Source organism: Phoca vitulina, unplaced genomic scaffold (assembly GCF_004348235.1).
Source record: "Phoca vitulina isolate PV1807 unplaced genomic scaffold, GSC_HSeal_1.0 scaffold13, whole genome shotgun sequence".
Taxonomy (NCBI): Eukaryota; Metazoa; Chordata; class Mammalia; order Carnivora; family Phocidae; genus Phoca; species Phoca vitulina.
The window spans coordinates 19265453-19278874 of record NW_022589716.1 but is presented as its reverse complement, the minus strand read 5'-3'; the positions used below and the strand labels follow the sequence as shown (position 1 = coordinate 19278874).

General features: G+C 43.1%; 1 protein-coding gene across 15 annotated transcripts in view; it reads left to right on the top strand.

Annotated features, from left to right (window-relative positions):
- CADPS (calcium dependent secretion activator) overlaps window positions 1-13422 on the top strand; it is a 464832-nt gene that overhangs the window by 282813 nt on the left and 168597 nt on the right. For all 15 annotated transcript variants that reach the window (XM_032411665.1, XM_032411674.1, XM_032411675.1 and 12 more), the window contains exon 8: window positions 3522-3661. In XM_032411665.1, the coding sequence (XP_032267556.1) occupies window positions 3522-3661 (140 nt within the window). The remainder of the gene's footprint in view (window positions 1-3521; window positions 3662-13422) is intronic.

The following is a 13422-nucleotide window of genomic DNA, read 5'->3' as shown; positions in this document are numbered from 1 at the left end:
CCAGTCTTTGGCTGCATAAGCAATGCTTCAGTGAATAGCCTTGAATTTATTTCTTTGCACATGTGTGTGTGTGTATGTGTAGGATAGTTTTCAAAAAAACGTTTTGCTGAATGAAAATTGAATTTTGACACATACTACCAAATTGTCCCTTGAAGAGTATACACCAATTGATATTTCCACAAAAGGCATAAGTGACTGTTTCTCTACATGCTTACCAATACTGTAATATTATCAAACTTCTATTCATGGGATAGGATTGTGAGCCCATGGTGTCCCATCATTTGTGGCATGCACAGAGCAAACAGAAATAATGACAGGCAAAAAGCTCTGACTTCAAAAAACTTAAGGGATATAGACATAAAAACGGAATTATAGTGCTATGTGGTAAGTGGTCCCTAGAGAAAGAACACCTGGGAGCACATAGCAAGCGGACGTAACCCAGTCTGAGCGTCAGGAATGCCTTCCCCGGGTCTGAGGTGGATGCAGAGGTAGGGAAGGATATATAGGCTAAGGCTTGGAGAGGATCAAGCAGGTAAAGCCTCAGGATAAAGCAGCCCCCCAGAAGGACCTGCCTATGTGCCCAGGTAACGAAGAGAAGCTGGGGCTGGCTGGCATGCAGCTCACTGCACAGAGTGGGTTGTGTTCCCACATCAGCATCACCACATCAAAGCACAGCATGCATGGGCCTCGGCTGAGATGACAAAGTGCTTGATTAGCAGCCTGGAATGTCCAGATGAGGTGTCTGGACTGCTTAGGGCTCATGTGCACCCAGGAGGACCCTAATAATTCAGCAGGGCTGACACATACAAAGGAGTCGTCAACCCGTCAGGCACATGGCAGGGTGGAGATGAAGATGGAGGAGAACTGCAGTGACCTCATCTCTCCATCTACCCCGGAGAGGAAGTCTCCCTGGGGAGCCACCATGTGGAAGAAGAAGTCTTTGTGGAGGGGCCAGTAATGAGCTGTGGTCATTTGTGTCAGCGAATGGACACCATATTGCCAGTGGGAAACACGCCCAGAATCCATATGGTGGAAGGCCTGTTAACGAGCTCCGGGTGCCCAGAGCACTGCTCCTGCTTTGATTTTGCCAAATGGGCAGGAGCAGAAGGAGGCTCAGGGCCTTGCCTGCCACTGTTCTGGCCCTGGCTGGGCTTTCTCTTACCAGTCCCTCCTCCTCACTGGTTCCCAGCACATCACCCCCCCTCACCCCTCAGGCCAAACTAGCTCAGGAGAGGGTCAGCTTCCCTGGGATCAGCAGCGCCCTTCTCTTCATCTCCCCAAAGCTGGGGTCTCAGGAAATGGAACACCATATAGAGTGACATATAGGGACAGGCATTCTCTTGAGGGGAGGGAAGGGTCTCTGTTGCCCAGTGGCACCCTGACTTACTTGCCTCCAGCATCCTACAACATACTACACTTTGCTGGTACCAGTTATGTCAGTTGATCCGTTTGATGATAGAATTTTAATGAAATTAACCCTCACAGAATGAATAAATGGCCTGCAAAGATTACTACAAAAGTGCTATAATCTCAGGATGATACTAGTATTGCAAGCCTGGCAAACAGCGCAAAAATGGTGGAGCTGACACCCGTCCTGCTAAGCAGGCGTGCTGTCATCTGCATCGTGAGATAAAATCACTGCCAAAGTAATCAGATAGGATAGATGTCAGTCAAGAGATTCTGAAATGATTTACAAGACTACTTGAGCTACAGATTTACTTCCAGTATCATGAACAGTGAGCCTTGCCCTAAATATATAGGGTACCTTAAAATATGGCTAATAATAGTATAAAGCCGCCACAATTAGCAAGATACTTAAAAATACAGCTTTTTATCTTTAGCTCATCTTTAAGACTTCTTTATTTGTGTATATGTTATGCTACATGTAACAATGTAATATGTTAATGCAAAGTAAGTGTATATAATATAAATATATAAAATATAAATATAATGATATATATTTATATAACTTATATATAAATAATGATATTTTATATATTTGTATATTGATGGTCATATATTTTTATATCGATAGCAGTATATTTACAGAAATTGGGCTATTGGCTCAACATATTTTACCGGCATAGGGCATGATCAAAAAATCTTTGGCAGCCTCCAGTCTAAAAAATCAGGCCTCCTATTTCAATCATGCCATAAGACATTGAGAAGACTCAAATTTTGCATTTAGCAAAAATGATCTATTTTCTTTCATCAGAGAGAGGGAATTCAGGCCTGGAATGAGAAGGGGTGAAAAATCAGCACAAACAAGACCCATCAGAGGGGGCCGATTTTGTGTTTCCACCCAGCTCTCCCACTCTTCCTGAGCTCTCATTGTGCCACCTCGCGGGAAGCCATCAGCTCCCACCCTCCCTACGAGCCAGGCTTACAGGCGGACGGTGAGGCTGACAGCATCTGGAAGGCCGGGTGTCTGCCTCTGAGACTCTAAGCCCCTCCCGTCCCCCTGCAGAGGTGCAAGCAGCCCAGGAGAGAGGCTGCCTTCCCCTGCACCTAGAGAAAATAGATGCTGTGAAAACAGAGCCAAAGCCCACGTGCAACAAAGCAGGGCACGCTGCCACCACAAAAGCAAATCTTAGCAAGCCCAGCTTTCGTTGTGCCTATATTTAGTGCCTGTTCCCTCAGCTTAGGGGATTTTCCAGATAGTTCACTCCTGCCTGAGTGCATGTTCCTCGGATCCCATGTGGCTCCTGAGAACTCGGGTGGCAAAATGAAGAAGGGGATGTGCTGAGTTATCCATAAATCTTTGCCTCTCTTCCGGCCCTGGAGGCAGTGAGAACCAAGCAGGAGACCCACATTGAGAGTAGCATATCTGAAGCATAGAGTGAAAGACACTTTCAAAGAGCCCATCCTTCCTGCTGTGTGTGCTTCCTTTCAAGCCAAGACAGAGCTGGGTGTTTTGTGACAGAGATGTCAAGTCCTGGTGAAATGGTGTGCAAATGTGTGAGTGTCAGCAAGACCCTTCCCTTCCGTAGGTCTCACATAAAGTCCCTTCCATTTTACCCTGCGGGCTTTGAGGGATGTCTCCTCCTGAAACAGGAGAAGGAATCCTGAGGAGTAGAAAGATGAGCGGACGAGAGGTGCCCTAATGTGTAAGGATATTTCTTCCTTTCATACATCTATCTTCTTACAGGGAGAGAATCGTATGTGAACATTGTCTGTTCTGGGTTGCATTAGGACTTCTGAATTTTAGGAAAATGCAAAAGCAGAATCACAGAAACCATGATCCTGACTTTTGCTGAATTAGCCAGGGGAGAGAGAAGAGAGCAAGAGAACACCATTTCTGTCCTCGAGCTGGTCTGCTTGGCACGAGGCAACCACAGTTGGTAGTCAGAGCCTTGGATTGGAGTCCAGCAGCCAGGCTTTGCTTTATTTAAATGCCTGCCAGCTATGGGAGCTGGACAAGACACTCAGCTTCTCAGCAGCAAAGTTTCTCATTGATTAAAAACATGCCCATGACCGGGTTTCCATTTTCTGGCTAAGATGGTTGTCCTTTTTCCCTACAGGTTATTCTCCATCCCACCCCAAACAGCCCCAAACAGTCAGAGTGGCACAAAATGACAGTCTCCAAAAACTGCCCCGATCAAGACCTCAAAATCAAACTTGCGGTCCGAATGGATAAGCCTCAGAACATGAAGCATTCTGGGTAAGTGTTTCTTCTCCGAGTGGGAGTTTTAGAGAGATCTCCATCCATATTTTCTAAAATAATTTCTAAAAAGAAAAACTGATCTTCAGAGAAGTACATGGAAGGAAATATAAAGGATTCACGAGAGATTACTATAAGCTTCCTCAATTCTTATGATTACTGTATGTGCATTTGTGCTGTCAAGATAGAATAATTTCCTTCTTTTCTAATAGGATTTCTAGTACAATTCAAAATGTTCCCAGAAGCATGCTGGGTGGTTCCAGTTTAGGAGGTTTTTTTGGCTTTATGTACCTTTTCAGTGGCATCTAGATCTTTCAGACTATGTGAATCATCCAATTTCACCTTCATGAACAGCCACATCCAAGAGACGTGAGCAGGTACTATAGGTGACATTCAAACGTTCAATTCACATTGAATCAGTGTTAGTGTTTAGTGTAGTCTTTAAATAAATGACCAAAACATAGAAAATTTATGATCACCTTCAGTTTCTTAAGGTTGAGAGACATGAGCAATTAAGTGATTTCAAGTAGCATAAAATAAGTAAAATAAGTTTTATTTCACAGATCAATGATTTTTACAGAAATTGTTTATTGACAACTGGGTATATGCCATGGTCTATTAAACTGCTTGGACCCCACTATCTCAGGAAATGTGAATGTGTCACTTAGAGAGAAGTTGGGCCATATAACTCTGAATGGGGTGGATATCTAACCAGTGGAAGGGAATGGATTGTTTTTCAGGGATTCTGCAGGTACCGATTGCCATTCTGCTTAACCCTTCTGGTCAGTAAATACGTCTCAATTCTCTTGGGGTGTGTGCATTTATGAGATGGTTTAAAATGATAAAATTGACATGAAAACTGAGAATTGGTTATGTGCTCGAGGCTTGGGGAATGCAAAAACCCAACACCAGGGACTAGCCACTGATTAAGACAGATTTAAATAGAGACTTTAAACAGGTCCAGGAGGGAGCAGTCAGGACAGGAAGTACACGCCCCAGCAAATGAGCAGACCACAGCAACATGTGGCTGGGGAAAAAGAACAGCATTCCAGCTTTGGTGCCTTGGAGTTGTAGGAAACATGGAACACTCAAGGTTCTAGAGAAAGATAGATACCTCCCAGTCAGGGCACTGGAGGCCTTAGGCATGGGGAACTCCAGAAAAGAAAAGGTCTCCCAACAAGCTGGAAGGCCAGTACTGAACCTGAGCTATGGCATGGACTTAGAGAATTTGCATGGCATTATCTTGAAGCCAAACTGTTCCCAGAGCCTGAGATGTGATTATGCCAAAACTCTTCTGCCTGTGGCCATGGGAAGGCCATGGGAGAGTGAGCTAGACCCTTGCTACACATGTAGTCTTTTTTCAACCATTCGTGATGAAGGGCAGCCAGCTTCTCTTCAATCAGGTTAGCATCTCACGAAGATATCTCATGAAATGTTTTTCAGGGATTCTGCAGGTACTGATTGCTATTCTGCTTAACCCTGTAAAAGTACAGCTTTTCCTCTTTGTTATCATACTCCTGGCATATATTCCAAAAATGTTAAGTGGAATTTCTCCCCCGTATTTCTTCCCCCTTGATGTAAACATTCCAGTTAAACAATGGGTTTGAGAATTCTTTTAGGTCTCTATAGCACACAGGAAAAGATTCTGCATCTTTAGCAAAATATTGGCTCATAAATACTCAGTAACTATTTGCTAAAGGAACCAGAGTGTGAGTGGGCAGGATGGAAGGAGACAAGAGAGAGAGAAATGAGGAGGGTAGGACAGACCAAAGAGAGAGACCAAACAAAAATATGATTGAATGTGTCTGTCCTCAAAAGTTCAGTCTTTTTAAACTTCCTTCAAGGATCAGTAGCTGAACCCACTTTCTCAGCCCCTTTGAAGCACCAAACTAGGAGTTTTCCAAGTACTCCCACATTCAATTCCCACAGCATACTTTACATGGGTATTAATTTTTCCATGGGACACATTCCCATTTCCCACATTCTCTTCATTTACTCTGTTGGAAACTGAACTGACTGATCTGAATTCACTGATTTTTCTGTTGATTCATTTGTAAAATTATTGAGACATTTCAGGCTACCTTGACCCTACAGATGACAGAAGAAATACGTAACTCCCTTCTGACAGCTTACATCGCTATTTCATATTACTAGCCTGCCATGTAAAAATCACCCCTCTGCCAGGAAATAACAAGGAAGGCCTAAGGGAGCCCTGAGAAGTAGCCAATAGCTTTCTTACTAACATTGTCAGACCCAATGTGGCCTAAATCAGGCATGCACAGCATTAGTTGTGCAAGGGGTGACTCAAGGAAAATAAAAATGTTTATTATGGACTACAATTTTTTTTCATTTAAAGTTAAAATAGCTTTATTGGGCCCTATTGTGTGGGGAAGAAGGAGAGAAATATCAAAATAGTGTTAGAGCTTAAAGAATAGTAGAGAGAAGGGAATTAAAATGCATGGCTGAGGTTATAAATTTTATCTTCTTTCATGTTTACCAAAACATAAAAGGAAAATCAGAATTACTGTGAATGAGTCCTTGTTGGCGGACTGTGGTTCCTTGAATGAACCACTGGGCCACTCAGAATAACTTTCCTTATTGAACAGAAAAATGTTATTGAGAAAGTCAACACTACTTTCTGGCCTTAAGACATTAGGATCTGGGCCTATTTGACAAGGAGCAAGTCCTCGGAGAGTAATTTTTCATATTTTACATCCGTATGGTGTTTTCAAGCTCAGCAAGTGTATTCACATGCACTTTCTCATTTTATCTCTGAAATAGCCTCACAGGGACTAGGTATCATTATCCTCCCATATTAATACATGGCCTCTCCCTTCACCCAGTTGCTCAGACCAAGAAGCTTGGGGTCATCTTGGACATTTCTCTTTTGCTTTTGCTCTTCATCTCATCCATCAGCAAATTCTGTTCACTGCACCTTCAAGATAAACCTAGAGTTCAGCCTCTCCTCATCACCACTGTATCACCATTTGGATCCAAGCTTCCATCCCTCTTCCCCTTCACGTGTGCCCTTACTCTGTAAGCAGCCCCCCTACTGCTGTCCTTGCTTCCCTGTAGTCTGTTTCCCACCATGAAGCAAGAGTAATTTTTTTAACACACAAGTTAGATCATGCCACTCCAATGCTGGAAAACCTCTAATGATCCCCCATCTCAGAGTATAACCCATTGTTGTTACCATGGCTATGAAGACTCCACTGCCTACCTGACCTTGATCACTCCTCCAGCCACATTGGCCTCCTTGTTCTTCCCCAAAGACTCCAAGTGCACCTGCACCTCAGGGCCCTTGTCCCCATTCTTCCCTCTGCCTTGGATGCCTCTTCTTCTCCACCCAGCTTTTTACATGGCTCACCTGATTTCTGCATGTCTCTGTACCATATCAGAATGCCTTCCTTTCCTAGCCCACGTGTGTCCTCTCTCTTTCTCTTACTCTGCTTTATTTTCAGGAGAGCACTTATCATCTCACACATCACATATCTCTTTATTTATTGGTTTGTCGTCTCTCTTCCCCCTTGGACTGTGAGTTCCTTGTCACCAGGGACATTTGTCTCCCTTGTTCAAAGTAGCTCTTACAGGGCCTGCCATGTAGTAAAAGTCTAATAAATTAACCTATTCGTTGTGTAAATGAATAAATGAATGAATGAATCCCACTTTACACATAGGGAAACAGATGTGGAGTGGTGAACAGACTTGCCCAAATGAGATTATACATTGGAGCTGGGTCTAGAATTGTGTTATTCTAACAAAGGACCCAAAACTTGAATGAAATACAGAGCTCCCGTGATTCCACTCTGGATTCAGTCAATGAACCACAGTAGACCAACCCAGAGTAATTTACAGCAAATCTGATTTTCCTGTTACGCTTCAACGAAACTTGAAGGGGATACAGTTTATAAGTCTCAGCCATGCTTCTTAAAAATCCCCTCTCCTCTTCCATGTTCTTAGCTGTGCCACTACTCTAGACCTCTTGTTCTTCAAAGCTATCACACTTCTCTCTCCTCCCTGCAAATCTCCAAAACACCACTCGGATTGGCACAGACTCTCAAACAAGACTACTACTACTGACCTAATTGAATAGTTTTAGGATTCCATTTTCTCTCCCTTGTTGGCTTATTTTCTATAAATGTCAATTAGATTAAGTTGGTTGGTAGTATTGTTGAAATCTTCCAAAAACTTAAGGACTTCCTAGCAATTATTGAGAGAGAAGTATCATAATCTCTATCATTACAGATTTGTTTGTTTCTTCTTACAATTCTGTCCATGTTTGTCTCATTTATTTTGAAGCTCTATTCTTAGATGCATAAACATTTAAGGTTATTATGTCTTCTTGATGAATTGACCCCTTTATTATTATGAAATGTTCTTCTTTATCCCTAGTAATATTCTTTGCCCTGAAATTTACTTTGTGCGACAGTAATACAGCCACTCCAGCTTTTTAAATGGCAAATGTTAGCATGGTAAATCCCTTCCATCCTACTGTTTTTAACTTATGCCTTTAGAGTTAAAGTGCATTTCTTGTAGCTAGCATGGAATTAGCTCTAGCCTTTTAAATCCAATCTGAAGATTTCTGCCTTTGAATCGGGATATTTAGCCTATTTATATTTAATGTGATTATTGATATAGTTAGGTTTAAATTAAATTGCTATTTGTCACCTTGCTTTTTGTTTTCTGTTTGTTCCATCTGATCTTTGTTCTCTTTTCCTTTTTTTTTTTTTTGCCTTCTTTTAGACTAATTGAATACTTTTATGATTCTGTTTTATCTTCTTTTTTGTATTATTGTCTATAAGTGCCAACTAGGTCAATCACCTAAGATGTAGTCCTTGGCACTAACCACTTACCAGCTGTAGGCAAGTTGCTTAACCTCTGTGAATCTCATTTTGCTCAGCATAAAATGGAAGTCATGATAGTTTTGCCTCATAAGGTTGCTGTGAGAATTAAATGAGTTAATACATGTAAAGCATTTAGAACAGGGGCTGATACATGGTTAGGGCTACAGCTACATAAGAGTTGGTGGTGGAGACTATTGTTACCATTGTTTGCTTTCATTAATTTATTGTGCTTCTCCCCAGCCCATGCTTCTTTCCTGCTGGGCTGCTGCAAGAAGCCTGAGGCATCTGGAGTCTTAGCACCCTCCATGCTCTCATTCACTCTCGCAGGAGGGGAGGGTTGCCTCCCAGTGGGAATCTTGGTTTTGTCTCAGTGTGATTGCTCTTCTTAGAAGAAATTCACATGAAGAATTTCTAGCAGAAAAGAAAATGTTTTTAAAAGGCCCTGCCTCATTACCACTTGTGATGGGCTAGGTGCCATGGCAGCACAGGGACAAAGAGGAAAACAAATGCAGGCCCCTCCTCCCTTAGGGCTGAACTTCATCTCCACCAAACCAGAATGGCACCAACTCCTCATTTTCTAGGCTTTTCGGTGACTTCTGGCTCCACAGCCCCCCAAGTTGAAACTTTAAACTATCCCCGGTTTCCATGTCCCTCTCAACCATCCTTACCCCTTTGTACGGTGTCCAGGGGCAAGTTGATTCTGGTAGACACCCTGAGGGGAGCACGTACTCTTCTCTCTGCACTAGGTACTCATCCATCCTGGGAGAAGACATACAATAAAAAATTTCCCCATGAATAGCTAGGGAGCACCCACCATGCGCACACCTCATGCCAAGCACAGAAGATACTTAATAAATAGAGCTGACTAATTCATTAACATTCACAAACATCAGATGAAGGAAGACCATCCCATTTTTTTTTTATACAAATGACAAGTTACAAGCATCACCATGGGTATTGCCCTGCCAAGGAGCCCCAGGGCAGAGGGATGCTGAAGCCAGGGGGCCATGGGAGACCCAAGAGCATCTTTCTCTTCTCTGTTTAGTCCTTCATAGTTCACTCTGGGCTCTCATCTAACGAAAATGCCCCCAGCAAATGACAAGGATGTCAATGACCCACTGGCATAGGTTTTACAAAAATATTACAAGCAAGGATATGTTAGAATCACAAAGCAAAACGTGGCCTGGAGTTCCAAACCCAGACACGTGTACTTTGCTTTAGTTCCCAGTAGATGTGCACCCCAAAGCCAAACCAAAGTTCAAATAAAGAATCCAAAGATGAATCCTTTGCGAAGTTGGTAGTTATGTGCTCTTTGTACTAGAACTACTATTTCTACCTCTGTTGCTGCTACTACTAAGGATAATGCCAAGCAACAATATGGCCTAATGTAACGAAGCACTTCCTGTGTGCCAGTCTGTGCTAAACCCTGGCCATGCATGCTCTCCGTCAGTCCTCACAACAAATTCACACACTATCCCCATTTTGCAGCTGAGGAAACTGAGGCACAAGACAGCCAAGCCAAAGGATGGCTGATGGCAGGGCCAAAATTCCCACATAGGTTTTTCCACCCTGAGCCTAAGATATAACCACTAGGTTAAACTTCTACTCACAACACTAGAATGCTGATTTATCTATTTGTAAATCCAAATTTCCACAATCCTTATGGCCTGAAGAGAGAGTCGAAGGCCACTCATGCCCATGCAGATAGATCTGTCTGTAGTGTGAGGACCTGGAGGGGAAAGCCACCGGATGTCTGCAGGGACAGAGCTCCCATCTGCTCCAGGTACTTCTCATTCTGTCTACTGAGCGCATTTCAACCTCAGAGAACACAGAGCCGGAGCTGACTAGACAGAAATGATACAGTGCAGCCCTCAGTTTTTCTTGGTTTTGACACCTTCTGGTATGTGCCAAATTAGCAATAAATTCTGAGGAAAACCTCTGAGGGAAAGCCCCTCCTTCACACAAACCAACTGATATTTTGCAAAGGAGAATTGTTGATTTTTCTCTGATCCCACTCAGCTTTCCCATTCAGAAGCCTTTCACTGGAAAAGTTCAACTGGAAGAACGATTCGTGTTCTCATTTCGGTAAAGACACCAAAGTTTGTCATCATCTAAAATGGGAGGAAGAATAGCAGCATGGAAGGGGTATTCTGGAACCTGGCTGTTCCAAGTTTTCATTCTGGCTGCGTCTTTCACCAGCTGTGGAACCCTGAGCGGGTTCCTGCAACTTCAGGTTCCTCAACTGTAAAATAGGAATAGTGATGTCATGAAGTAGCTAGTAAGTGTTTACTTTGTGTCAGGTGTTGTTCTGAGCACTGTAGATTCCATTAACTATTTAATCCTCCCAACAGTCCTTGAAGTAGCTACTGTTATTATGCCCATTGCACAGATGAAAGGCTGAGGCAGAGATACATCTAGTAACTTACTGAAGGTCGCACACACAGCTAGGCAACATGGTTCCAGATTCAAGGCCTTACCCCCTCCAGGTAGATACAATAAATTCAAGCAAAGGGCCTGGCACAGCACAGTAGTAAAATGTGGTCAAGCAGTAGCTAGGATTTTTATTTTGAAGGGAGAATTAATGCTTCAGTATGAGTTACATTCTGTGGGTTTTCATGCATTCCTTTTCCTGGTTTCATTCCCATCAATTAAAACTATAAACTTCAGATGTAGTGTCTGTGTTCACTGTTCTGAATCTCTCTACATGGGTTCAAGTTAAGGGGAAAGACATAATGGGTAGTAGCTGCCAGATATAACTCCAGAAAAATACGAGACTGTGACAACCTTGCCAGTCATTAGTACAAATACAAAATTTTTCACCCACTTTCTTCATTTGATTTTTGTTTCATCTATTTTTCTATGTCCATATGTCCAGGGAGATTTCTTTTCACATATTTAGCTATTATTTACTACTAGTAATGATATGCTTTCCTCTGTACCCAGAGATATTTTATAATAAGGCTGGCATTTATTGTGCATCTACTTTCTACTGTGCCTTGTGCTTATACTCCACAAGAATCATCTCACTTAATCCCCACAATGACCCTGTTTGAGAAGAACCATGCTGGCCCTGACCTGTTTTCTAGGACACCAGGAGGTTAAGCACCTTGCCCAGCATCTCAGAGCAACCATCCCAACTAGAACTGGAAGACAATATCAACCCTCTCTCAGTAGCCCTGGCCACGCCTCCCATTGAAGGTCAATTTCTGCCATGAATATGTTAATAGATTATTTCAAGAAGGTGGAGAGCACTGTCCAGGACAGTGGATTACAGCTGGGTAATCCACACAACAGTGGAGCTGACCAGGTTGACCTCAGGGCTGATGCACTTACCAGCCGTCCAACCACTGCCATGGTCTCTGTCCCAGTCCAGACAGCATCCTCTCTCTCCCACCTGCACCACTGCACCCGGGACCTTGCTGATCTCCTTGCGTTCTCTCTTGCCCCTTTCATCCACAATGCCTTCTCCACCCAGCGACCACGGGGATCATCTTAAATAGAAATATAATTGTGTCTCTGCCCTGCTTGAAACCCTTCCACAGTTTCCCATCCTGATTTAGAATGAGTGAATAATGATCTGATTTACCCATTTAAAGGTCACTCTGTCTGCTGTGTAGTGAGTGGAGTAGGGACAAGAGTGAAGCAGGGAGACTAGTTAGGAGCCTGTTGCCATGGCCCAGGTGGACATCATGGAGGCTTGACTGGGGAGTAGCAGTGGGGATGGAAAGAATTGGGATATATTTTGGGGCGCCTGGGTGGCTCAGTCGTTAGGCGTCTGCCTTCAGTTCAGGTCATGATCCCAGGGTACTGGGATCGAGCCTTGCATCGGGCTCCCTGCTCGGCGGGAAGCCTGCTTCTCCCTTTCCCACTCCCCCTGCTTGTGTTCCCTCTCTCGCTGTCTCTCTTTCCGTCAAATAAATAAATAAAATCTTAAAAAAAAAAAAAGAATTGGGATATATTTTGGAAAGAAAATTCAGAGAACTTGGTGATGGATTGCATGTCTTTGTGCAGTGTTTTAAAATCTCATCAGAAACCTTTATAAAGGTTGCTCTGGTTCCCCAAGAGCATGGCATTCAAAACCAAATGAAATACAACAACTGTACACTGACTTCCTACTGCATACATATCAAGAACTTTACCAGGAATTTAAAAAGAACAACAAGGTTCTGTGCTAGGAATTTAGAAACGAGAATTTAGAAAGAAGGAATAAGGTTCCTTCCCTCGAGGAGTTCACTCACAGTCCAGGAGGAACAATAAATATAAAAACAAATAAATTATAGCAGTGTGATCATTGTAACAGAAGAATTATCAGCAGGGCCCAGGAGGTGATGACATCAAGGTAGGGATTTAAACTTAGGAAGAATGTGAGTTTGAACATAAGATGCTGGGAGAAGGCATAATATGTAGTGTATCAAGGCTAAAATATAAAGTTTTCTTTCAAAATAAATTTATTCATGTTAAATAAGTCATTTTAAAGGAAAATGTCAAGTAAACCATAGAATAGGTGGACAGATCTAAGATAAATTGGCAAAGCGGAATGTGAGCGGCCACAGTTTGAGGCTCCCTTCATGTAAACAGGGGTGAGCCACGAAGGAGTTTCAGCAGGGAAAGTCATGATCGTATTTGCAGATGGTAGGATGCATGTCACAGCCAGGAGGAGGATGAACATCATTCTGGGTGTCCCTGACACCCATTAAGAGTTCCCTCTACAGGGTGCCTGGGTGGCTCAGTTGTTAAGCGTCTGCCTTCATCTCAGGTCGTGATCCCAGGGTCCTGGGATCGGCCCCGCATCGGGCTCCCTACTCAGCGGGAAGCCTGCTTCTGCCTCTCCCACTCCCCCTGCTTGTGTTCCCTCTCTCTCTGTGTCTCTCTCTGTCAAATAAATAAATAAAATCTTTAAAAAAAAAAAAAAAAAGA